The 27,901-nt window shown below is 38.3% G+C and overlaps 1 protein-coding gene across 5 annotated transcripts in view; it reads right to left on the bottom strand.

The window, feature by feature from the left end:
• Positions 1-27,901, bottom strand: part of NUP153 (nucleoporin 153) — a 46,785-nt gene that overhangs the window by 3,850 nt on the left and 15,034 nt on the right. For 2 of the 5 annotated variants that reach the window (XM_074899700.1, XM_074899703.1), the window contains exons 2-19: positions 27,045-27,261; positions 24,559-24,807; positions 23,144-23,283; positions 22,933-23,061; positions 21,047-21,163; positions 20,876-20,920; positions 20,726-20,779; positions 16,256-16,402; positions 15,597-15,649; positions 12,280-12,409; positions 10,565-10,702; positions 9,683-9,775; positions 9,352-9,442; positions 8,986-9,105; positions 6,740-7,354; positions 4,627-4,821; positions 3,265-4,107; positions 1,224-1,592 (exon numbers count right to left, since the gene is read on the bottom strand). In XM_074899700.1, coding sequence (XP_074755801.1) covers positions 1,224-1,592; positions 3,265-4,107; positions 4,627-4,821; positions 6,740-7,354; positions 8,986-9,105; positions 9,352-9,442; positions 9,683-9,775; positions 10,565-10,702; positions 12,280-12,409; positions 15,597-15,649; positions 16,256-16,402; positions 20,726-20,779; positions 20,876-20,920; positions 21,047-21,163; positions 22,933-23,061; positions 23,144-23,283; positions 24,559-24,807; positions 27,045-27,261 — 3,745 coding nt within the window. The remainder of the gene's footprint in view (positions 1-1,223; positions 1,593-3,264; positions 4,108-4,626; positions 4,822-6,739; positions 7,355-8,985; positions 9,106-9,351; positions 9,443-9,682; positions 9,776-10,564; positions 10,703-12,279; positions 12,410-15,596; positions 15,650-16,255; positions 16,403-20,725; positions 20,780-20,875; positions 20,921-21,046; positions 21,164-22,932; positions 23,062-23,143; positions 23,284-24,558; positions 24,808-27,044; positions 27,262-27,901) is intronic. The other 3 variants (XM_074899704.1, XM_074899701.1, XM_074899702.1) reach the window with 3 other exon arrangements.

The raw sequence follows: 27,901 nt of genomic DNA, 5'->3' as shown, positions 1-27,901 counted from the left end.
TCTGTACTCAAAAATTCAGTTTAGCAAAGTAATTTTCTACGTAACATCAACAGACAAACAGCTCATTTGTTTAGTTGCTTCAGTTCTGCATGGCCAGCAGAAATGAAGCAACTAAACAAATGAAATGGAATGAAAATATGTGACTGAACAGTGACTCTGAACACACAGAACAGATCTGCTTACGCAAAATTGGACATTTTAGACAGCACTATTAATGCAATTTAATCAGCCTTTGTGCAACAGAAAATACCCTCTATTGCACCATAACTTGGAATGGCTGACTCTTTTTCTTTCCAAGAAGATGAACAGATGTATGGCAAAACTTAACATAGGCTTCTGCATTTTAAAAAAAAAATCCTTTGTGAATATGTTTGAAATATGGCATCACCTACTAACGAAATGACACTGAAAGTTACTTATTTGTAAGCAGGTTAAATTGATCTGCTGGTTGTTATAATTTAGGACTGTTTTCTCTTTGTTCTGGATACACCAAAAAGTGTGGAAATTCAATTTCTGTGAATGCCAAGTTTAAGCAATCAGATCAAACTAGATGAAGTCTCTTCCTCGCAGGTTCAACCTTATTTCCAACATACTGCTAGGCTAACAGGAATACAGATGATTTGGTGGATTTAGCTGTGTCATACTGCTAAATTCATGCGCTGGGGTAACGAACAGAAAACGTGTAGAAATGTAGATTCCTACCTCAGTCTTCTCTAAATAGCTAGAAAATTAACAAACACTGGCCATAATACTTTTTGGAAACCAACCCTTACGCAGCAGTAATTGCATGTAGGGGCACTGTGTTTATATATACTTGTGAAGGAAGGATTTTGCAAATCTTGACATTATTCACAACAGTTGAGAGTTTTAGGTATGGGAGAGAAAAATCAGGAAAGTTGAAATTCATTGACTTCTGAACTGTAAGCACTGGACTGATAGAAAGAAGAAAGAAACTATCATTCTCATGGTGAAAAGTTCCTATACAAATTGAAAGGGTTGTCCTTTGCATAAAACAATGCTGCTGCCAGTTCATTCCTAAACCGTATTCCCCAAACTGTGAAAAAACGAGCCCCAGTTTGTAGCATTGAATACAGATGCTCCAAGATTTCTCTCTATTTTCATGCATTTGGCCTATACATTCTCCAAAGTAAAGTATTAATGAAACAGTATTTCCTTTGTCCACTACAAAATGGCAAAAATAAGAGCATCTATTCAAAATGTACCTGTTGAACTTGATGTGGTGGTGGCTCCAAAGGTGAAGCCTGAATTTGCTGCATTGGTACTGCTGGCACCGGAACCAAAAAGAAATGAAGCAAGAGCCGTGCCAGTGCTGGAGGATGTAGTTGCTGGTTTGTTTTCTTGAGAGAAGCCAAATGACTGAGATGCTGCAGATTCTGCAGAATTGCCGAAAACAGAGCTGCTCACAGTGTTGCTGGGTTGTCCAAACACAAAGGGAGTGGGAACGGGCTGAGGATTTGAGGAAGAGATGGCGCTGCCAAACACACTGCTGCTGTTGGCTGAAGTGGTGGGTACAACTGTGCTTGAGGAGCTAGAGCTCAAGAAGCTGAAGGATGGCTTTGTTGCTCCTTGATCTGAAAGAAAGAACAGTACATAAACCATCCCAGAAATTCCAAACAAAGTACAGCAAGTAGACTCCTGTTTCAATGACCATACAAAGAGCAATCCTGAATGACACCTCAACTACTATACCAGCTACCATCGCTTTCATAAACTCCAGATTTAATGTGCTGGTTGCTGCCATCCACAATTAAAGGAATGGAAAACTGTAAAGCACAAGGACACCACTGCAGTCTAGGCTTCATCGGTTACAAACACTAAGCACTGGCTGTCATTACCTGAACCAGTATCAACCAGTATTTCTGAACTCTTCAAACAAAAATATATTTCAGATGTTCTTAGAACACCATCACCAATCACCAGTAACAATTTTATGGCTTTGCCCAATGGAGTATTGAAAAACATGGTGATACAGTTTCATTTGTAGCTTGTTCAAAAGTACAGCCCTGTGCCTACAGCTTTAAGTCAGGCAAAGCTTACCATCCCTCCAGCTTATCTCTTCCAAGCTTAAACTCATTGTACTTAAGCACAGTTTTAGGAGCAACAGAGAACAACCCTCCATTAAGACTATTGTTACTAAGTACTGAGTGCAGTTTTACACACTTAAAATAGAGCTGGCTGTTAAAGTCAATCATTCTGCAGCTTTCTCTAAGCTGCCAGTGTAATTCTCATTACTAATTTGTGATCTTGTTTCAGTTTCCTACTATCTTTTTGTCCAGCAGTTATGACCCATTTTCATCTGTTTTTAAGGGACTATACCATTCTTAAGAATGCTTGTTAAAACTTACTTTTGCACAAGGTGCTTCAACAAATGTCCCTAACTAAACCAAACTCCAGAACTTTACCTGGCAGGGAAAAAAAAAAAAGCCAAACCCAACCTCAACCCCCTCCCCCCAACAATCTCCCCTTCCCATAAAGCCCACAATCCTCCAAACCCCTGTCTGTTCAATAGTAGTTCAACCATAAGAATACTGTGGTTAAAACCAGTTTAACCCTATGTACTGCTTTTATTCAGGGTTACTTACTGATGCCCTTTTCCATATCACTTCAGAAGTTAGAAACCAATTCTGTTCTCTAGAACACAGTTGCCAAGTCATACCAATGGAATTCAACAAACAGAATTTTTCCACACAGTGATCATCACTGAAGAACTTTATAGTCTCCCACTGCAGACTTTCAACAAATTAAAGGAACACAAAACTGTGTAATATCTATGAAGTAATTTTTATACTTTCGTCGCAGTAGAGAAACAGTACACCTAGTAGCATAAACTGCAAGTACATGGGAATAAGGTGTTTCTTCTCCCATTCCCTTTCACTGTGAATAACAACACTAGTCTGATGCCTCTATACTGCACCATACTAGAGCTTTTATCACCAGCTGAGCTGCCTAATACTGAAAAAAATAGAACGCCTGTGCTCATACAAGAAGTGATACAGGTTCGTAAGGTGTGGCGATTTTTTTGTCTAAACTTAGCGTTAAAACTCACTGAAATCTAAAAAGGAATTGCTACCTATTGTCTACACATCAACAACCAGAACTAAAGACAGGCTACAGGTAGTAATAAAGCCTTTTCTAAAGCTCTACTGCATAATATATATCAAACCCTATAGATTTTGTCGAGTATCGTCTCAGATGTATTATTTGATGGACATGAGCAGACAAGACAAAAGTTGTTCTGTTTACCTGAAGTACTAGTTGGTGCCCCAAATGCAAAAGATGGCTTTGCCTGCTCACTCTCCTTCTCCGATGGTTTAACGAAACTAAAATTGAACATAGGTTTTGCTGTGCTCTCCTCTTTGGTATGCTCAGCCATCCCAGCTGAAAAGATAGGTTGTGCCTTTAACTCTTCACTGTCAGCTTTCTTTCCAAATGTTAATGGAACAGCAGAAGTGACAGAGTCCTGTTTCTCTTCTGTCCTTCCCAAAACAAACTGTGAGGCAGGTGTAGACTCCACAGTGCCAAAAGAGAAGCCTCCCTTGGCTGAAAGAGTTTCATCCTTTTTCTCATCTGTCTTCTTAAATGGAAAAGCGGGTGATGCTACCTCCTTTTCTGCCACAGTTCCAAAAGTGAAGCCACTGACTCCAGTTTTATTCTCTTTAGTAGTTATGGAAGAAACAGAACTTGTGCCAAAACTAAAGCCTCCCAAAACTGGTTCCTCCTTCTTCTCCTGCTGTCCCAGGCTCGCTGTCCCAAACTGAAATGCTGAAGGAGCCTGACTGCTTGTAGATGAAAGTCCAAAGGTAAAACTGTTACTTTTACCTTCTTTGTTAATGTCTTCTGATTTAGAGTCTGAGGAAGAAACTCCAAATTTGAAGTCCCCTGCAGTAGCAGGAAACTTAAATCCCCCAGCCGCAGTGTTGCAGGACGCAGATTCAGATGCAATGCCGAACTTGAAGCTCCCTTGTTCTCCAAATTTAAAACTTCCTGCGCTACCTAATGTATGAGAAGATTCAGAGGAGGATGGCTGGACACCAAATGTAAATGATGGCATTGCAGCATTTGTGGACACAGCAGCAGTACCAAAACCTGCAGAAGTAATAAATAATGTTAAGTTTGCAATATATGATGTAATACATGTAAGCTTTAGCTACATGGCTGGGAGTCAAGTGCTGAACTTCCCAGCATCAAAACTGTTTAAAAAAAAAAAAAAACTCTAACCACAAAACAAGTAAGAAAACTTCACACTTCCTCTCTACATATACCTTTCTGCAATGGTACTCTGCTGTCCGCCACCTGGCTTTGAAAAGTACACTGCTAACTTCTTTGAAAGATCATGCTTTTAGTCTAGACTCCAAATTAACAACACATAAGGCTTATAAAGAACAAACTATGTCATTAATACAAGCTTTTTGCTAAAAAATATCATCTTTTTCTGGGGAAAGGGTGTGGAAACACAGGCACATTACCTTACTTAAGCAATATTCCTAGAGGAAAAATGAACAATTTTGCCATACCTCAAAGGAAAAATAATTGTATTTAAAAAAGAAAAACTAAAGCAAAAAAAATTGTAGAATGTACACCCTTGTTTTTCTCACTGAGTATTACCTTTGAGCTCTGCTTTGGTGCCTGGTTTTGCACTTTCACAGGCTACACATTTTGTGGCTTCTGCTTTGTTTTGGACCAAACAGACCTCACAGTCCCAGCTTCCTTCAGGCTTCTTGAATTTGTCTAAATCCAGAAATCCTCCAGAAGAAGCAGAAAATGCAGAAACACTGCTACTGGTCACAGGCACTGAACTCCCTGAGAAATAAGCAAGATGATAGTCAATCATCCTGCTTAAGTGATAAAGTGAATGTGAACTTTTTAAGAAACTCTTAAACATGCACTAAATTACAAAGCAGAGAAGCGTAAGAGTAAAAAAACCATCAAACTACAAGTTAATTCCAGTCAAACTCAATCCAAGAATGTAAACAACAGAAACACCTAGATTCTTCTTTAAAATCTATGTATGATTTTAAGCACAAATTGAACCAATGACATTTAAACAGCAACTGCAGTTCAGACAATAGAGCAACACAACCTATTTCAGATGTCAATTAAAGGTACTGTATACAACTAAAACTACTAAAACAATTTCGGGTGACATGAGTAACCCATAGTCAAAGTTAGCACCACTCAAGTTAATGACCACCGTCAAGTGATACGAGGCTGAGAATTTACTGGAACGATTCATCACCAAATCCCAAAAGACAGACATGTTCAAAACTACACCACGACCAAAAAAAAATCCACAACAGAGAGGAACTCCAAGATTCAAAACCCACAACTCTTCACTACACAAGCTACACTGTCTTCAACAGCAGCAGAAACCTCCATAAAGAGGCCCAAAAGACAACACCTGCCTTCTGATTTTTCTCCCTTGTAAAGGAAGAGATGTCACTTGATGCTGCACCCCAGCAGAAAACTTCACTTCTGTTAAGTGTAAGGACTGAAGTGGACATGCAGAAGGCACAAAAGCATCACATAATTGTCACATTCACCTATGGTTTTAAAACATTTAAGAGAGACAGTGGGTAATACCTCAAATTCTAAACAGTGAAGACAGGAATGGGTCTTCTCTTCCACAGCACACCCAGAGAATTTTTATCCTCTTGTTTTACTTGCCTTACTCATCCCCTTGACAGATGTAATACAACTGTGCAATTCTCTGCACCATGATGGTCATGGCAAACCCCTCAGATCCAAAATTCCTCCTTGCAATGGCTACAGTCTCAGACAAAAGTGCCAGCTGATCAGTCTGAGGCTGAAAATCCATGAGAATAAGCTCCCTCTGAAATGCATTATCTTATCTGAAGAAATTCCACTCTTGCTGTACAGGATGATTACAAAAGCACAATCTAGTCCATCTTAAGACTTCTTTTTTTCTCCCAGGATATATTTCCAAAGGTGTTTTTTGACCTAATAGTATATTAAATTATGTTAAGAGCCAATGAAATTTAACACTAAAATAATTATTTCTGCTTTAAAAGCAATAAACTCAGCACACTCAAAATCAATTACAATCACATACAATGGGAAACAACCCAGCACTGCACTGAAGAAGGTGCCCACCTCCTCAAGGTCTGGAAGGACCTCGACCTTCCAGAACAAGGTCACCCATGTTCTGGAAAGCTACCACTGGCCTTCACAGGCATAGCTGAACATACAGTTTTGTTTTAGCTTAAGGCAACTAGTTAAAGACTACACTGTCTTGAACTCTGGCTTCATACCTCTGCTCAATTACACACACATGCTGAGTGGAGACATTTTTAGCCACGTTCTGTTAATACTGTTTCTACTTACGTTTAGAAAGGAAAAAAATAACTAACAGTATTTTTTAACTTGCTATGGAGTTCACTCTTCCCCAAATTAAAATGAGTAAATAGTTAGATAAGGCATCCAGTTTAGTCCTTTCCTTGCCAGTTGCAAAGCAGGGTGTATTTGCTTCAATTCAGCTCTGTACTAATACATTTCACAATCAGTTCAATCCATGTGACAGGCTGGAATCTGGGCTAAGACCTCAGAAGTGCCTGTAACCACTCCTGCAGACAGGCACTAATCCATCCTGTCTGGCATACAGCCATGGTGCTGAAAATGGTTTTTATATGCAACATATTTTATTCTGTAACAAACGCACAGAGGCTGAGATTGAAACAACAGAAAAGAGAAGAACACACACCTGGTTTCTCGGACTGACAAGCTACACATTTGCTGTCTTCTGCCTTATTTGAAACAAGGCACACTGCACAGTCCCAAGAGCCTTTTGGCTTCTTAAATTTGTCTCCAAACCCCAGAGTGACTGTTGTGTCAGTGCTGCTGGAGGAAGACGTCACTGTCACCGAGCTGTCTGTGACCACTGGCAATGTCAGAGCAGGCATTACTCCTGTTCCAGGCTTTGGTGTCTCACATGCTACACATTTTGCAGCTTCAGGTTTGTTCTGGACCAGACAAGTATCACAATCCCACATGTTGGGTGCTGTTTTAAATTTGTCTTCAAAGCCCAATGTTCCTGTTGTAGGGACTACTGCTTTAGAGGTGACACATTGACTTGAGCTTATTGTCTGCTTCGTATTCTCAACTGTTGACACTTGAGCAGCTTCACATGTTACATATTTGCCATCTGTGGTTTTGTTTTGCAGACATGGGTTGTATGTGTCAGACTGCCAAAATGAGGATGCTTGTTTAGAGGTGTCTTTACCTGCAGAAAAACTACTTATTGCAGGCCTTGTATAGACCACTGTGCTTGTAACGGGCTGTGCAGATGTAGAGGAATGTGTTTTCGCAGTCATAAAGCCTAGAAAAAAAATAAACAGGAAGATGTCTTACTGATAAAGCAGTACCCTCACTACATGTAAATTACCTACAATACTAGATGGCATAAATTTAAACCAAGTGTCAACACTTACAACTATACATTCCAACTAACTGCAAGAGGAAGTCCCTGGAAATCTATCTAAAGGGATGAAATTTCATATGCTGCACTGGGACACGACAGAACATTTATTTAAAGTTAGATTTAACTCTTCAGTTCCAAGAAAGTTTTAAATACAAATCTTCACTGGTAGATACAAGTGTGAACAAACAGTACTGAAAGCTGACTGTCCATTATAGACTAGATATAATCCAATTTCATCTTAAGATACCATGCCCAATCAAATCAAATTTCTAAAGCTATTTCTGCCGTAGTAGATGATTCACATTTACTTCAGTAGCTGTACAGCAGCTGGTAGTTGGAGCAGCAATCCACATGGTATTTCACCACAGATAATGAGTATTAATTAAGTAATAAATATGAAGACAACAGACCAATTGTTATCTATAATCTGTGTTCAAAATGCACTGGACACAGGCCAAATCCTTATTTAAAGGTGCCAATTTTAATTGAAAATAAGAACCACCAATATGGAAACACTAAAGAAAATGCTATGGCAATGCATCTTCAACTGCACCACAAATTACTTTCAAAGCTAAAATGAAGAGGTTTTTTTATTATTATTATTATGTTGGTTTAGAGCTGGGGTTTTTTTTGTATTGGAAGTGGAGTCTTTGAACAGTGTGGATTTAGAACCTGCTTCTCTTAAGATAAAGAAAATGCATGTCACTTCACACATAGGTCTTTTCTTAAATAAAATGCACAGTGTATTTTCTCTCACAGTTCTTTCCAATATAAAAAAAGCACTGCCTTCTTAAGAAGTACATAGATTTGTCATTTCATTTTAAAAAAAAAAAAAAAAGGGTCCTGATGCAACTGAAGGTTTATGGGAAAAGATCAAATTCAATAAAGCCCTTCTTCTTAAAACAAAAAACATGACCTACACACACTTTATTAAACAGTTGAAAACAACTTCAACTACTTAAAAAGTAAAAATTTAAAAAGGGTTTTTAAAGTGAAACAGCCCACTTCTACTTAAAATTTACATGTGAATCCATAGTAACTGTTATCATTTAAAGCCAAAAATTTGCAGCTTTGGGAACATCTTTGGGAATGAAACTGTCTTTACTATTCTTAATTTCCAGAGGTGGTGAAGGTGAGAGAGGAATGTTTGTAAAGCATTTTACAAACATTTCCTTTCCAATTCCACAAATTTTATTAATTTATAATATTAATTTAAAATGAATTTTACTCATTTAAAATTTGACTAATTCTCTTTATACTTCAGTTACATGATCAAGGAAAAGCAATGCATCTGGTTTGAAGGTGTGGTTTTCTTTTTAGCAAAAGTCACTTAGAAGGGGATATCAACGATAACAGATGCAGTGTTTAACGTTAACATTGTCCTATGCTTGTATTTATAGCTAATACTGCAACTAACAGTGCCAAAGAGGTTTTTATGTTGCTGTGGTGGTGGGCTTTTTAAAAATCAATGCTGTTATATGCTAGCATATTTTTTGCAATATTTTTTTAAAAGGAGTTCATTATCTTACCAGGGCTTTTTAGAATGTCTAACACACTTCCTTCTTTTAAGATCTTTGCAGGTTTGGAGGGGCCATTGTATTCTTCTTCTTTTCCCATCTTATTGCTGGTGCTGTTTACAGTGGTGGTATCTTTAAAAACAAAACAAAAACATCTTAAGAAATCCACTTAAAATATATTCACATTTGCTAGAAACAAGGATTTCCAAGTTTCATGCTTCTTATATCAGAATATTCAAAATTCTACCTTGTTTACAACAGTTTATAATTCCAATTTGGTTAAAAAGCAGATCTGTCACTTTACCTGGCTAATATGTTCAGAAAGGATAGATTTAGTATTTAAGTATACAAAATAAATAAAATCAGCATTTCTGTTACCTAGAGTAAGTAAGGATGTCACTGGTGTATCACTGGATCCAGAAAGCTCTGTTGATTTTACAACAGGAACACTAAATGTAAACCCAATCTGCTATGAAAAAAAGAGAGACTTTTTAGATCCTGAAACTAAAGAAACTTTAATCAAATTTCACACACAAATAATAATCTGAAATCCTATCTTCAAACTTTTGGTATACATGCTAAGTGACAAATTATAAGCCAGAAACCTATACATTTCTTTTCCCCATTATCAGGGCCAATTCTGCTTAATTGTTCTGCAGTATTCTACTAAAGCCTTGAAGAAAGGTTGAGCTTTACTTATTTTACTTACAGACAACGGAGGTAGCACTTCCGCCTCAGTAGATTTCACAATTGGAGATGAAAATCTGAACACAGGACTGCCAACATTACTTGCTGGTTGTACCTGTATTTTCAAAAGAATTAGCTTTGTATCTAAAAGAAAAACACCCTGGCTAAATAAATAGCAGCTACCTGAGTTCACTTATCTAATAGATGTTCTTCTGTGAAGTTGGGGAATCTGATGTTTAGTATTTATTTCTAATCCACAGATAGGAGTTATAATAAAAGAAAATGAAGCTTGTAGATAAGCATATAGTACAGTATCATCAAAACCAAATCCCATAAACCAAGAGAAAAAAATGAGATGCTGCTTAGATCTATTAAATATATGGAAAAGCAGACCAGGCAGCAAGAATCTTAAACTAAACTCAGCTCAATTCTATTCAGAGCATCAGCAAATATCTCAACATGTTAAAGCAGATAACCTGCTTCAAAACATAAAATATTAAGTACTCTGGAACAGATGAATGTTTATTTTTCTGCAGTAATATTCCAATTACTGTACCCTAGGCTCACATTCTACACTAGGCTCATACGACCATTAATGCTACCTCTAATTTATTAATTTAACTTGTCATAAGATTCCAACAAAATCTCCATAGCATTGGAAGCAGTTACACAATTATGTTAACTAGAAGTTTGCAAAGTATAAGATGGACAGGGGCTGAATCAAAAACTTTATGTCTCCCCCCCCCCCCCCCCTCCTCCAAATCAGAATACAACCCTGATTTATTCAACAGGATATAAACTAATGTTGTTAGGTTTCATGAGCACCACGGAGGAAGTTAACATGAAACAAAGCAGATGTATACTCATCCTAAAAAAGCATTCCCAATATACAATAAAAATTTACCTTGTTCATCACTGCTGTTGAAACAGTACTTGGTGACGATGAGACAGTGCTACTGGCAAGAAAACTAAAGGTGAAGGAAGGCAGCGATGCAGTACCGATGGGAAGGGGTACCTTCGGTAGTACTGGTTCTTCCACTGCCTAGGTGTAAATTTTTATTGTTGCAAATTTTAAATTTTTCTCTTTCTTTAAAAAGTTGTAAAATTTAGTTCTTCTCTTACAAGACATACTACCTTCCTACCTTGTCCCATCCTTAATTTCTTAACAAAGATAAATATATACAGAGAGAGCTATAGATTAAGACAGAGCAAGTTTTCAACAGGAATCCTGACCTTCCCACCTCAGTCTGCCATGTCATTTTAATTTATGGCAGGCATGTTTCCATTTAATACTACATTCATCACCAGTCTGGTAAGAATCCTGAAAGTTAGCTCAAAATTGTTACCTGTGCAGAACATAGGGGCACCGATCAGATTTACTTTTGTTTTCTGTACTTTAGTTATGAAAAATCTAGAGTAACATCAAACTTTTTAATTATCCTCTCATCTCTTCAATTACAAGTACACTCTCAAGGCAAATGAGAAAGTGTTCCTCTTGCAAAATTAGACAGGAGACCTGCCAAAGTTTCTGAAGTCACTCCTGAAGTAAACTTGAAAAATTTTAAAGAAGTACAGGGGTTCCTTAGACTATCAAAAATCCCAAAGCAAGCCAAAGCATAAAATGCCAAAAAAAGGAAGCCTGACTAGCAGCATAGAAGACCACACTCTGGTAAATATAGTCTATACCATGTTATCAGGATGCAAATTTAAAACTCAGAAACCTGTGTACCTTAAAACTGGTTGTATCCTTGCCTTTTAAACTATATGATTACCAAGATTAGATTAGTTAGGGTGCAAATGGAAATAGGCAATCTAATCACAATTTGCACAGTAGTACCAACATGTACCCAGAAGTGACTAAGCACAGATACAAGTTGCTACTACAGAAATTTAAAGTATTCTATAGCTTAAATCATTCAGAGTTTTGATTTGAAGAGTCTATTGGACCTCCATATTCAGACCATTTGTGTTACAGAAACATTCTCCAGTATTTACTATTTTGTCATTTTCCATCAGCCAGAAGACTGATTTAAATTTTTTATATTTAAGATGCAGTAGTATGCAGCTTATATAAAATCCAATCAGAAAAATAATCTTCGGGATAGTCACGACCACAGTTTCATTAAATGGACTTTTCCCATTGAAACAAGAAAAAACCTCTCGCAATGAGTTTAAGTGCCAAAAACTGCAAATTATTATCAGCAGACATGCAGAACACTGTCTTCTGCTTCAGACTCTTGGCCTGTATCTTTCTACAGAACTTAAATATGAAATAACAAAATTAAATACACTTTGTTTACTTTCTTGGCACTTGTTTCAAGCATCATTCCTTTATTAAAACTCTGCAAAACTCCACCAAAATTTGTTCATTCAGCTGCTAATGAGAAACTTTATAGCATGAAGCCTCTTCAAGATACTATGACTACAGATTTCAAAGATATAAAACCAAAGTTAAAGCACTTAAACAGATGAATAAATTTGAGCTTGCCCTGAAACCCAAAGCGAAAAAAACACAAAAATGAAGTGCATTATTATAAATTACTATGAGGCAGTAAAACTAGCATACTTAGCTAGTTACTTCAGTAATCTCAGTGAGAGCAATCAACCTTAGTCCCTTACCTGTTGTTCCTGTCCAAGTTTTGATACATAGTGTTCTCTTTCCCTTCTCATCTTGCCACCACCACCCATTCCTCCTCCTGAAGACAGACCATTGGATGCAGGAGTACCAAATTTGGGGTAGGTTGAATTGCTGGGACAGAATAACGATACATGGGTTGAGAAAGGCAAAAAAGAAAAAAAAAAAACAGGGAATTTTTTTAAAAACAACTATTTCAAACTATTATAGCCACTGTTAGTCCTAGAACTGATACCCTGTGGTGTACACATGCACAGACATTTGCCTTAAACACTCCTGGTATGGAGGAAACCACAAGCAAGAACAAAACACCAGTTTCCGGCCCCGCAGAGGCAGGACCAAACAATAGTACGTCCTGTGGTTTTGAACTAGGCAAGAACCCGTGATTTTAATTCCTGCCAACAACTAACTGCGCAGGCATAGGGTACTGGGTTGTAGACTTTGATATGATGTGACCCCCAGAATAATCTCCCTGCAACCACCCCAGACACACCGAGCATGCACCAAAGCAGACCACGCCTACCATCACATGACACCACACCCTCCATGCATATGCATGAAGTTTCCTGAAACCAGGCAGAGATTTTGGGACTCGGGCTGTATAAAAATGGTACCATCAGAAGCTAGGGGGGACACCTCCACCACCAAGACACCGAGAATCAAGAGAACCAATGGGACACTGCTGGATCCACAGGTGGTGGTATCTTTCTCTCTTCCCCCCCCCCTTCTTTCTCTTTAACGAATTAAAACTAGATCCAAGTAAAAACAAGTAGCACGGGACTTGCTTACCCAGCCAAATAGTTGCCATTGAGTTACTGTATCTAATCACTTGCCTTGTATTTTGTACTAATACATTGTTCAACTGGTTGGCTGGTGTTGTTTCACCTTAATTCAGTCCAAGGGTATCTTAAACTTGGTCATAGGTCCCAAGGGGAGGGAGGCTGTCCTAAACTGCTCCTTTCAACTGTTCCACATGTTACTAAATACTGGTAAATACCTGACGCTCTAACCAGCAAAGCTGCATGAATAAGAGCAGCCAAGAGAAAGACATAGATAAGAAACAGTCAAAATATCATAAAGGAATGATGACTAAGCCAGAAGACCTGAAATAGAAGAACTGATTTAGATTGTTATTTTCTAATGTTTCCTTTTAATAGTCCAGACAGTGGAATTTTGACTGCCAGTTCTTCGATTCTGTGATGACGATGTATCTTTGCAGGGATGTAAAAGAACAACTAAAAATATACATATGGAGAGAGAGAGCGCGTGCATGCGTGCACACGTGAAATGCTGCCAACAGCTCTTATGGAAAAGAGAGGCTTAAACTTGTGTGGCAAGATAATACAGCAGAAGCTTCAGAAGGACCTCAGGCTTTTCTGGGGCCATCAGCAGAAGCAGCAGAGGTGTTTGGGTATGCCAACATTCCGGAAGTCTTTTCAGAGATGAATAAAGATCCCTTTTGTAAGGCGTACAAAGGCATTTCTCTGTTCATTACAAGAGCCTAGATCCAAACCAGAAAGATTTTCTAATCCAAGGGGAAAAGAAAAGAAAAAAAAAACAAAAAACCCACACCAAAACCAAAACAAACAACCCCACAACACCCCTCAGAACAAGCAAACAAAAAATCCAAGAAACCCACACCACACCCCAAACCAGAAGTGAACTAGGGAATAACAACAACAAAAAGCAGTATAGCATCAAAATGAAGTATCCCTGGAAAAATTACCATATCAAAGCTTATCCTGCAGCCAAGCAGTCAGTCATTACAAAAGTATATTTGATCACACTAGAAGACACCAGGTCAAGTTTCCAGAAGACTGAGGAAAAGAATTGGTCTAAACTTGTCAGACACTTGCAAACAGTCTGCTTAGCACTGTAACCACTGAGACGAAGACAGATCCTTAAGGCCATATGCTCAAACTTTTCTCTAATCCAAACTGACAACCGATTCGAATTCTGAAAAAAAATCTCATGTCAAAATAGAGCTTTATTCAGACAATTATAGCCTGTCTATAATAGCCCGTACTCCTCTTGTCTGTTAACACCTGTCAGCTTCTAAGGGGCAAAGAGAGTCTTCTGTCTTCAAGCAAGTAAGTCCAACCCACTATTCTGACCCAGATTTTAAAACTAAATAGCCTTTAGTAGGCTGAACAGATGTTCCAAAGTCCTGCAGGTTAGCTGCATGAAGGGACTCTGGTCAGCTACCCCTTAAGAGTGTTGTGTTCCTGCTCTAGAACATGACAGCCAAGAGAGACTGGCTTTATAAAACAATTTTTTAAAAAGGACCATCTACTTTACAGACAAAAGTAGAACATAGTCATAAAACATGTGAACCAAATAGAAAGCAGTATCAGTTTTCTGGATCTCCCTTCTACATGGAGGAAAAGAAATGAGTTCTACCAAAGAAAATTTAGAACAGTTTGAAAACCCAAAGTTAAAACCTAACATCTGTTTGCACATATGCCGAAACCTTAGAGCCAATTTTTGACACCCCTGAAAAGGTGGCTGCTGTGAAGTCAAACTATTAGATGACAAAACAAAACAAAGGTTTGGTTTGAATTTTTTTTTTGCAAGCCAAAGAATGCCCAAGGCACCATAAGAATTGCTTGGAAGATGAACACAGAAACAACAAAATACAATTCCCTACTACTGTTCTTTGAAAGGGACAAACCCTCCAAAAAAAATATCCTTTGAATGCAGTGTCTTAATTCAAGCATTACCCAAAAGACTACTTGCCCAGAAGGAAGAGCTATCAAAATTACCTGGAGGTGGTCATTCTACCTAAACCAAGAAAGCAGTGTAATGCAAGACAATCTCCCCAGGAAGAAATATAATTATTAACTCTCCTGGAATTTTGTGTTTTAGAGACAAGTTGTCATTTGGCCTCAAATCATTCTAAAGAGCCCATGCTTTTTGTGCAATCTCACCGAGCAGACAAATTACCTCGCCATAAAAAATGTGGAGGAACATTGGTTTTTTACTCTTTGAAGGAAAAAAAAACCTAAAAATTAAATCTAGTCCTGAACTGTAAGCCACATTACCTTATAATCTTTCAGAAATAATGATTTCATTAGGATCAAGCTTTCAGCCTCCAAGCAATGAAATAATTAGCTGAAATTAACAGCTGTCCCCCTAATAAACATCAAGATGCCCAAATGGTTGAACTCTCTCATAATACAATTTTTTCACTGTCCTGAGAACTGTTACTGCCCTTCCAAAAGAACACAGGCATGCAAACTGTAGTGACAAAGGAGAGAACTTTCTTCTTTCAAAGTGCTTTAAATTAATATATTTGTCATACCTTTCAGATGGTTTTACTTGCTGTTCTGCAGGAAAACTCTTCTCTCTCATGCTCTGCAAGTGAAGTTTCAAAATTTATCTGAATGTATTTATAAACTATACACAAAGCAAAGACAACCACCCACACATATTTTGTGTTGTGTTTTTTCATTTGTACCACTAGATATACTCCATCTACTAAGCTTGTTCCCTAGCCACTATGACTATCCACTTTGATCTCTGGCCTAAAGACTGGCCATGTAGACTTAACATCTGGTCACTTTTACATTCTGATCGATACTGGAACCATGGGTGTTTTTTTTCTGAAAGTGCTGCCAATCCTGTTTTACAGAAAGTTTATCAGGGGCTTCATCTACACCAAAGGGACCAGAATGGGTAATTAACAAAGTGATCAGAATGCATAATTGCCAGAAATCTCACTCAGAGCCCATAGCTCACCTAAAGGAGCTTATACACAGCATGTTTCATCAACGACAGCTTTGTGTACAGAAGCATACGAAAGGGAAAATGTTTCTGTATTTTAACATTCTTTCACTGAGAACAGCCTGACCTAATAGCACATCAACATATTCTGAAAATAACCACCTTAGTACAATAATTGGTTAGAGACATCCCAAGCTTGTAAAAAGCAGGCAGATAAGGACCAGAAAGTTTACTTACTTTGTGCTTTGTATCTACCCTCTGGTGAATTTTGCTGGAATCAGTAGCTGGAGTCAAAGACGGTTTAAAATACTGGGTCCGACTCACTGACAGGGAGATTGCCTTTGGTGTCACAAGTTTCTGTACAGGTGGTTGCTGTGATTCCATCTTTGAAAGGGAAGGAACAATCAAATTATCCTTGCATCTGCCCAAATTACTACAGCATTTACTGATGAAAAAAGTTACAAACTATAAACCTCCCATCAGTCTCAGCACCCAGTGAAAACTATTTAGAAGTGTTGAAAGTATTTAGCTTGTAGAGGGAAATCACCAGAAAACCAGTTATGAAATCCAAAAAGCTACAGAAGCAGACAAAGTCTGACTGATTCCCATTTCAAAATTTGGCAGTTAACTTCATAGACAAAATAATTCATGTTACTATAATCAAAATAATTCATGTTATCATAATATTCTCCCATCTTTTCCTCTCCTCTCTTCACCTTGTGATTTTTTTTTTACTGTCTTAATCTGTTAATTTCACATTCACAGCATTAAACAGCTAATTATACAGGCTTCTGGGTTTCATTTTTCCTACATTTTCTTCCTTTAAAGTCACACTTAAAAAAGAAAAAGAAAAAAGTTGTAAAATAATTTTAAAATAGTCTAGTTCATTGAAGTATGTTCCAGTGTTTTAGAGCTGCATTAGATGCATTTAGAATTACTGGTTCAACTTTCCTTGTCAAAGCATTTTCACAGACAAGAGTTAATTTTTAACTGAAAACACTGCACATTCTGCAAAACTGACTTAACTGAATTGTGAAACAAGAAAAACCTCAAAAGGCTACAAGATTTACCAAAGGCTCCATCTGCAGTCTTAAGGATCAGAATAATCAGATTTAGGATACATGCTATTATTTAAATTAGTATCAACAGAAAACCGTGTTTAAAATGCAGCTTTAATTTCACAGTATCTCCCAGTTCTTGGTAATAAAATTCATGCTCTATAAAGTAAGTAAAAGTACTTCTTTCTAAAATTATTAGTCATTTTGAAACCTTGAGTAAAATCAATTAATGCAAGTTCACAAACTTGTTTTCAGTGAACGATAGTGCATTGCTGGTTTAAAAATGCAAATAGAATAGAACTGGAATAGAACAGTTGAGTCAGAAGGGACCTACAGTGATTATCTAGTCCAAGTGCCTGACCAATTCAGGGCTGATGAAAAGTCAAATCATGTTATTAAGAGCATTGTTCAAATGCCTCAAACACTGACAGGCATGGGGCACTGACCACCTCTCCAGAAAGCCTGTTCCAGCATTTGACCTCACTCTCACTAAAGAAATACTTCCTAATGTCTAGTCTAAACCTCCCCTGACTGATGCAGCTTTGAGTCACGCATCCTGTCACTGGATCCAAGGGAGAGGAGATCAGCACCTCCCTCTCCACTTCCCCTCCAAAGAAAGCTGTAGAGAGCAACAGGGTCACCTCTCAGCCTCCTTCTCTCCAAACTAGACAAAAGCCCACAGTCCTCAGCTGCTCCTCACAGAACACATCTTCCAGCCCTCTCACCAGTTGCCCTCCTCTGGACGCATTCAAAGACCTTCACATCCTTCTTAAATTGTGGGGCCCAGAACTGCACACAGTACTCACTTTAAGGCCACACAAACACCGAATACTGCGAGATAATCACCTCTTGACTGGCTGGTTATGCTGTGTTTGATGTGCCCCAGGATGCAGTTTGCTCTCTTGGCTGCCAGGGCACAGCTCTGACTCATATTGAGCCTGCTGTCAACCAGCACCCCCAGATCCCTTTCTGCAGGGCAGCTCTCCAGCCACTCCTCCCTCAATTTATACTTGTGGCCAGCATTACTCCATCCCAGGTGCAGAATCCTAGAAAATTTTGGGCTGGAAGGGACCTTTAAAGGTCATTTAGTTCACCCCCCCTGCAATGAGCAGGGATGTCTTCAACTAGATCACGTTGCTCAGAGCCCCAGCCAACCCGACCTTGAATGTTTCCAGGGATGGGGCAGCTACCACCTCTCTGGGCAACCTGTCCCAGTGTTTCACCACCCTCATTTTAAAAAAATATCTTCCTTATATCTAGCCTGAATATACCCTCTTCTAGTTTAAAACCATTACCCCTTGTCATACTATAACAGGCCCTACAAAAAAGTCTGTCCCTATCCTTCTTATAAACCCCCTTTAAGTACTGAAAGGCCCCAATAAGGTCTCCCCAGAGCCTTCTCTTCTCCAGGCTAAACAACCCCAATTCTCTCAGCCTTTCTTCAGAGGAGAGGTGCTCCAGTCCCCTGATATTGTGATCCTCCTCTGAACCCACTCCAACAGGTCCATGTCCTTCCTGTACTGAAAGTCCCAGAGCTGGACACAGCACTCCAGGGGGGTCTCACCAGAGCAGAGCAGAGCTGAGGGACTGAGTCCTCTCCCTCAACCTGCTGGCCACGCTTCTCTTGATGCAGCCCAGGATACACTTGACCTTTTGGGCTGTGAGCACACACTGCTGGCTCATGCCCAGCTTCTCATCCACCAGTACCCCCAAGTCCTTCTCTGCAAGGATGCTCTTAATCCCTTCATCCCTCAGTGTGCATTGATAACCAGGGGTTGCCCTGAGCCAGGTGCAAGACCTTGCACTTGGCCATGCTGAACCTCATGAGGTTCACATGGGCCCACTGCTCAAGCTTGTCCAGGTCTCTCTGGATGGCATCCCCTCCCTCAGGCGTGTCAGCTGCACCACTCAGCCTGGTGACGTCTGCAAACTGGCTGAGGGTGCACTCAATTTCACTGCCTGTGTCACTGATGAAGATCCAGCACTTGCTCCATTTCATGCCACTGATGATTGCCCAATACATCAATCTAGCTAGATCCCTCTGCAAGGCCTCTTGTCCTTCCAGAGAGTCGACAGCACCTCCCAGTTTAGTATCATAAGCAAACTCACTAATGATGCATTCAACTTCTGCCTCCAGATCATTGATAAAAAAATTGAACAGCACTGGCCCTAGAATTGAGCCCTGCAGAACACCGCTGGTGACTGGTTACCAGCCATATGTAGCCCCATTCACTGCAACCCTCTGAGCCCCCAGCACACAATGAACCTGCTCATCCCACCGTTGGACAGCTTTTCCAGAAGGATGCTGTGACGGACTGTGTGAAAAGCCTTACTAGAATCCAGGAAACTACATCCACCACCTTCCCTTCACCTACTAGGCAGCTGACTTTATTGTAGAAGGATATTAGATTAGTTAGACAGGAATGTATAATGAAAAAAAATTGTTGCCCAGTTAGATTTTTAATACAATAAGAGCTATTCTGTGTGGTGCAGATCCTTGAAATAAGAAAAACACAACAAAAAAATACCTGCAGAAATTTTTCCTGACAGCTCAAGTGTTCTGTCAACCATATGTTTGCTTTAGCAGGAAAACGCACAACCCTCTCCTCCCTTTCTCATCAAGGGCTACCCTTGCCCTGCCAAATTTTATGAATTCTAGTATTATGAATAGACAATTTCTCTACTTTTACCCAGTGACAGCTGTGTGCAACATTCACTTTCTGACTGACATCAGGCTCCACGCTGCAAATCTGGCAGATCTTTCTTAATGCCTCATCACAGGTGTAGATCCACAATTTCACTGAGAATCCATACCAGCTTTGTTTTCAATTATTTGGATAATTTATGGCAAAGAAATTATATGCTCTACTTTTCAACATTCTTGCAATCTAGCATATGGCAAAAGATGGTACAAGAAATCCAAGATGTTTGTAAACTGAGGTGACTGTAAAACTAATTATATTTCTAATCAAGAGATTAGCATAGAAACTTCTTGAGACGTTCTGTTCATTTTCTCATTAAAACAGCAGATGAAAAGTTTGTATGGAAGAAAAACCACACTTTTGTTCCTTCGGTTGCCTGATCTTAAAGTGGCCTTTTGTAGGTCTTACAATTTAATAAACTCGATGATACCCCAAATTAAAGTGATTAAAAAACATCACTAGTTTCCTTCTCCTTACTTTGAGCAGTAATAAAAACCATCAATATTATTTTTCTGCTCAAAACGAACATGGAAATCTGCACAAGGTCTTTATGATCACTCAATCAGTATTTTCTCTTTCTGATCATTTCTGCTAAAGAAAGCTTTCCTAAAGAGAAAGATTAACATGCAACTTAACCCCAAGTTGCAGGACAAGCTAAAACTACTTTGTGTGTTCCAGAGAAATTGTTCTTGATTGACACATCAAGACACCACCACATAAAGAAAATATAATTCTTAACCTGAGTAATCTTCACAGTCCTTCATCTAGTGTGGGTAGAAAAGACATTTTTAGCAATTTCCACAGAGCCAAGACAGCTATAATTCACGTAACACTAATATTAACTTGAATTCGTATGTATGCTGTCATTAAGGTTTGTGACATTTCTTCTAATGGCTATAAAGCATAGAAAGTTATCTATCTCAGCTTAAGATGTTACTGGTTCTTACCTGTCTTCGTTTGGATTGGAAGCTAGTAATATTCAGCAAGCTCCTGTCCACAGGCTAAAGGAGAAAAAAAGCTTAAATATTAGAGGCCAAGTTTCTTCCCAAGATAGGGTTCCATCCAACAAAAAACTGGGGGGTTTGTGATCAACTTACAGAAGACAGTGGTCTAGAAACAGAAGACGGAATCCTTTTAGCATCCTGTTGAAAAAACAGTGCAATAAATTAAACTGGACACTATATAAAGAAGATCTTCATCCTATACTGGCACATCTACTATGCTTTACAAACACAAGAAATAAAACAGCTTAAAAGAGTGCCATTTACCGCCAAAGGACTTGACATCTTCTCCAATGACTGCAAGATGCGCCGTGCTGTGGAACTTGTCACACCATAGGACTGCACGCTTGCTTGTTTAGCTTTCATTTGCCTTCTTACTGGTGGCTGAAAAATTAGTATTGCAAATATTATGATGTTTGATTTTTAATTAAACATCCATGTATTTTTGCCCTATAGCTGCACTGATGATACAACCAATACTCTCGTGATGACAGAGAAAAATGCATTCACTGGGCATTCAAGTCATGAAGAAGAAAATATACTCTACTGACTTCATAGAAATGTAAGCGAGGCCCCAGACAGGATAAAGCAACAAAAGAAATACTTAAACGTAAAAGGTCATAAAAGGGAAGATGTCAGGCCTGCAGGATTTCTGAGGCAGTAAACGGGAAAACAGAACTGAAACAAAGGCTTCAGCTGCAGAAAGTACTTTCAGTAATAGGCCAGATCTCAAGAGTTTCATGATGGCATACCATCTTAAAACCAACGTATACAACCATCATCACAAATTTCTAGATTTACTTCTCCCGTTTCCTCCCTTCCCCTAAGATTACAGCCGACTACAGATCTTTTTACTGTTTAGGAAGATAAATATCTGATTTGAACTGCAACAGATCTAAACATACTACACTGAAAAAAGTAAACTTTTATTTGCACCACATGACTTTGAATATAATTTTTAAAAAACTTCTTTCAGTGTGACTACATTTTTTTTGGTTAAAAGCCTCACGTAACCACATGATGTTTATCATGCTGCTATATGAAGACAGGAAGGAGACCATACATTGTGTAAAAAACACAAGCAAGATTCATTGTAATCCACAGCATGCAGCAACAAGGAAGCAAGTCTCTCCTTTAAAAGGCTAGTATTTTGGTTCCTCTTTTCAGCATCATCCACATTTATTTTGTAAAAAATAAAAACACCTGACCAAAGAGGACTCTAGCTTACAGGAAGTTTTGAGTGTTCTGAAGTCTGATTTAACACCAAGTCAGAACAAACCAAAGGTTTTCAACATTTCCACTAATTCAGGAACTTGTAGGTCCCTTTGTTCCATGGTAGAAATGGGCTGCCAGAACAGGTCCAGCAAATTTCCAGTTCCTTAAATAAAGTTCCTTGTGACTTTTTTTTTTTAAATAAAGGTCATTTTGATTTAAATACTTTCCAACTGAACCAGGTTTTATTGACTTTCTTTTAGATTCAACTCTAGCTACTGAGAGTTGTCAGCATTTGTAATTTACTGGTTCATTTTAGAACACAAAGAACTCTTAGGGGCAAAGAGCTTTTCAAGAGCTATCCGAATGGTATTAAAACAGAAAGCATTTTATTGTTTATCTTGCAATTGCATTTAGGACTGCATGCCTCCCTTCAGGTAACAGAAGGGTAAAGGATCAGCAAAGTTGCCTTTTAGATACTATTACAGTAAAGAGTGCACAGTTTCATACAATATACACAAATATGCCTACACCCATGCTGTAAATAAGATCTACAGGTAAGTATCAGACAGGTAGTTTTTGCTATAAACACAACTTTTCGAAGTTATGCCATGATTGGTTTTATTTACAAGTTGTTTTAACCTAATGAAGTCAGAGGCAATCAATGGCAGAAAATGTAATTTTCTAAAAAGCTTAACAACACAGGAAATCCCAACTACAAACAACTAGCCAGAACATAAGATGCTACTGTCATTCTTGTGCATTATGACAAATACTTCTTTGTAAACTTTTAAAAAACAGTCTAAACAGAAATTGTTCTTTTCTACTCGTGTAGGCTGAGAGGGCAAAATAGGAACTGTTACCACATTTTCAGCTCCCTGCTCACAGCTTTTTGGCATTTCAGTTACATTTTCCCTCACACTGCACTACTATTCTCATACCTGATAAGAAGCAATTCGCGCTTTTGTCTCTTTTGCTGCTGCGGCTGCACCACCATAAGTGGTCTTTCCAGGGTAAAATGGAGAATCCCCGAGTTGACTTGTCTTAAAGACAGAAGTGTTTCCAAGTGACTACAGAAAGGTATTATGACAAGAGGTTAGTAAAATGGCTACACATTCAAATTGATTAAAATTAATGCTGTGCAGTACTTACAGGAGAGGGAGACCCAAAAGCAGATAAATTGAATGCAGGTTTTTTAGAGCTAGCTGCAGGATGCTGTGAGAGGGAATGAGATCTTTCAGCCTCTGTGGACCACAGCAGTGGTGCTGAAGTATTTTTTGAAACTGTGATATCTGCGAAAATGACACATGCTATATGTAAATGCCTTGTGTACATCAAGAATTTTAATATTAAAGATCATACCAACTCCAGAGTTCTTTAATTCAGAAAAATAAGTCTTACAGAACAAAAAAGTCCCCTAACACTCATTTCTCCAGCACTCTAACCATCAAAGTTCTTCAAACAGATCAATTTCACATACAGTACGAAAATCAAGTATTAACTCTGAATTTAAAATCTGTTCACAGAACTGCAAATACGTTACTTTTCAGTAATCTTTCAAAATCATGCACAACAAGTTAATAGTATGCTTCCAACGCAGAGCATTTTTATTTTTTCTTCTTTCATGGTAAAATAAAAGGGAACTGCATAAACACTGGTGCATCTATAATGACACAAAGTCTTTCCTATGTTGGTAAAAGGTGGAGGTCAGCATAGCTCAGAACTGCACAGGTTTTAAACCTGGAAAAGATCCCCAAAGGCTGAACTAACAGAGTTAATGACCTGTTTTCCATGTATACTTTATGGAGACACTCCAGAAAGTTATAGTAAACTCGGGTTATATTGCTAAACCCTGGCAACAGCTATGCTGAATTGTAAAAATATGTTCTCCAGAGAACTTGCTGAGGACGCCTCAACCCCTGTTTATATGGGGGACTCGAAAAATCTGCAAACCCGCTGTCTGCCCTTTCCTGGTGAGATCACCTAGGTCCCCATTTACATCAATAGATTTTTTTTTTTTTTTAAACTTTAAAATGGTGTACATTCCTTAACCGAATTCAGCAAAAGACGTGTCCATATTGACAACCTTCTAATAAGAAACATCAAAAAAAGCAGCCCAAAATTTTTACAGAGTAGTTCCTTTATTGACTCCTGGTGAAAACATCTTGTGATTCTATTTGTGACCTGAATTTATTCACATTCAACCAGCTGTCAGTCAGATATTCTGAGTCACTCTTCCTTCTAGTCAATCAACCTAGCTGTCAAGCTACAGTGAGTCATCTTCAGTTCCTACTATCCTACATTCAAGATTTGCAGATAACCTAGCTGAAAGTGTGTTTATCAGCACTGACTCTTTGTAACATCCAAATCTCATAAATGTATTCCAGAACGTAGTTATATTAAAAAGGTAGACAGGATTATCTACTTCTAAAATATTAAAAATTAAATTTAATTCTAACATTCAAAGCTGACATTCACCTACTTTATTTACTAAGGTGATGCGGAATATTAAAGAATGGAAAGTACTTCATGTTACCAAAAAATCAGTTAGAGAACACGAAAGTTACCTTTATCAGATGCTCTAGAAGAGAAGCCACTGGTTGTTGAGATGTTATCATCATCATGCTGAGAGGTAGAATCTTTTATTTCTTTTACAAGAGACAGTCCAGGACTGCCAATGCCAAGCGAAGAAGATGTAGAGGGTTGACAGTGTGGTACTGTGGAATCCAGCATGGTACAGTTCAAATGGCTCCGATGGAGAGAGGGCCTTGTTAACACATCTGAGAAGTTCAATGCAGATCTACTCGTGGATGGTTCTAAACAAGAGGGAGACAAGTAGCTTTCCTATAGGCAAGCCCACAAACGCCAAAACCTCTTTTGTATCAACAATCATGCTATTGCCAAGTTCTAAGCACAAAAATAGAGAAGCCAAATTTATCTTCTTCCTCACTCAGATAGAGTTTCATCTAACTGTCTTATTACAACAGCAACACTGTTTGCAGTAACTATTAATGTCGCGTTAAGTAGTAGTTAATGATGAAGTTTTACACCACAAAATTCTGACCCCACGCTCAAGTGCTCCAACACTGGGTCCTTCACTCAACCAAATGTGCAAATTCCTTCTTCTGCAGGTAAAGCTTGCAATAAGCTCTCCAAAATTTGAGACACAGCAAGTTGCAGACAACTCTGAAGTTTATCTTTTAAAAAAGATTAGGCTAATCTGAATAAGTAACAGGAAAATGTGTATTTTCAGGGATTCTGGGGGGGTTTGTTTGTTTTGATGTTGTCATGTGCCCTCCCAAATTCTACCATTAAACAGGTGACAGTTCATGCTACAAGCAAGACTTTATTGCCTATCCAATAACATTTGAGTTTTTGGCACAAAGGACAAGGAAGCATCGTGGCCTCTGCTGCAAGAGGGTATTTTTTCCTCATGAACCAAAGGGTCTGTAAACACTGCCAGTGTCCTGCAGAAGGTGGTCTCACAGCTCCAACTTACTACATGAATGGAACAGCTATTAATGGATATCTTGCCTGATATCCATGTAAGTCCAGTCTCTCCCAGGAGTTCTAGGTACAAACATGATTTTGAGTCACTCTCCTCTTGATATTTGCACTGAAGCTTAAACTAGCTAGTTCAATCTTCATAACTACCACAGTACTACTAGTACTAGTTCTCCAAAGCACTAGTAGATTTTTAGGACTGTGTTCTTTCAGATAAGGAAAATGTTATCAGGCTGAAGGCTGGCCAAGCAAAGGAATACAGGCTCTAGCACACTGGTACCTCAGAGCTGAAGAAACAGGCTTTCTAGAATTATAATAGTAGTAATTACAAAAAAATCTATAAACACTATAACAAAAAAAACTATAGCAAAAAAGATTGGTCTACAACATTCACTGACTGCAACACAAGCTACTCAAGGTTCTAGGGTGTCCATCTGCTCCTGATTTCTTGGAGCTAGAAAGTTTGCTGTGCAGCTGTTCTTACTGAAAGGTCCTTTCACACAGTTCTTCAGGAAAGCCAACACGTGTTGCTCATTCATGAAGACCTTCTCTATTCCTTTATCCAAACTCATTCTCAAGCCACAGCTACACAGAAATCAATAAAGCTCCTTATTTACAAGTAGATGACATTGGTGACAAAGGTATTTCCTCATTATTTTTCATTCTGCCAACAACTGAAGCAACTGACTTTCCACACAGATGGTTATGTAAGTGTGCTCAGACAAAATTTTTCTCTTTTATTAAAAATTAAATTCCACAAAACTGCTAATTTAAGAGAAACTCAAATGAGAGCATATGCAAATTTACAGAGAACTACAGAAACAGTGAGAGGCATAGATATAAAACACAGATTAATCTTTTATATGGTAAAGTAAGGGGTTGCAAACTTGCCAAGGGTCCAAACAGGTTTTCAAAGACCCGAGGCTACCCATGTACACACCTTAATGTTATCAAATATTTCAAAAAGAGTAATGTCATAAACCAAGTTACCCAGTTCTCCATTACACTAACAAGAAACTTGACTAAATTGACAAAAGAAGCCCAAAGGGGGGGGGGGGGGGGGGGAAGTCAATCAGGACATGAGAAGGAATTTTCCTCTGGCATTCTAGCATCTGGTCTTTTCTTTTCAGGACAACAAAACAAATTAACGTTTTTATTACCTTAGGCAATTAGATACTTTCATTTCAGACCTTTTAAAAAGAAAATGTAACCCAGCACACTTGCAAATGGGTATTAACAGTATTTTGCACCTGACTAATTGACTACCTGAAGTTAACTGATTACTTCTAAGAGCTGTAAGACAACCTCCAGTATGTTTTGCAATTATGTTTACAGTTTTGAGCTAAGATAGTTTCACAAACAGTTGTTCGGAGTTTTTGTTTGGTTTGGGGGGCATTTTGATTTTGTTTTGTGTGGGAGCTTTTTGGTAGGGTTTTTTTTTAAATTCTGTCAAAATGCTCCTTCCAACTTCCTTTAGAAATTTAGATTCAAAACTAGAAATCTGTGAATAAATACAGATGGTCAGAATACTAAATGATTTTTCACATACCTTCTAAATTAATTCTTGCTGATTCAGGCGTGACTCTCCCATCAATCACTATGCTATCTTCATTTGCATAATCATGGTGATAGTTTACTGGATTCTCTTCCTGGTTTGTAGATTCATTTATATCTACGCATTCATCTTCACTTTTATTGAAATACTTCTGTAACCATCCTGGCACAATGTTTTTCACCGATTCCGTCACTCTGCTAATGATTCCCAGCTTGAAAGAAGAAACACGTGTTAGTTACAAAGTCAACAGCATATGCTGGGGTACAACCTTACAGAAACCTTGAAGATAAGACATCAGATAGCAAATATTCAGGACAAGAATAAGATAGAGAGGGTTGATCCTTGACATAGAATCCCTATAATTCTGGGACACACATGACAAAAATTCACCTAATGTTGATTTACTACTAACCTATGGGTTTCTGCACTTCCCAGTGACCTTGACAATGTTCAAAATTCTGGAATTTCAGCCAAAGTTCACCAGAAACTTGTCAAGTCACAAAGTCATCAGAAAATTCTCTTTCTAAATAACTCCTGATGTATATAATTTTTTTGAGGACTCCTCCTCCTCTTAATACCTTGACTTTAAAAAGCCATTAAAACCAGAAGCTCAGCAATTACCTACAGTGACAGTGGTGACCATAATAACTGCTAAAATCAGTGAATTTAAATATTTCTGATTTTTCTAATGCTGAACTGCAGTAACAACATGTATAAAAACCCCCCACTCTTAGGCTCTGACAGTCAGGGTATCCTGAAAGAAATCCTGAATAAAACACCTACAGCTGAATAACAGATGCCTCACTACAGGACTATTAAATAGAATACACTTTGATCAAATTTCATTTCAT

The sequence above is a fragment of the Athene noctua genome, chromosome 2, assembly GCF_965140245.1.
Source record: "Athene noctua chromosome 2, bAthNoc1.hap1.1, whole genome shotgun sequence".
Lineage (NCBI taxonomy): Eukaryota > Metazoa > Chordata > Aves > Strigiformes > Strigidae > Athene > Athene noctua.
This window is presented reverse-complemented; position numbering and strand designations above follow the sequence as displayed.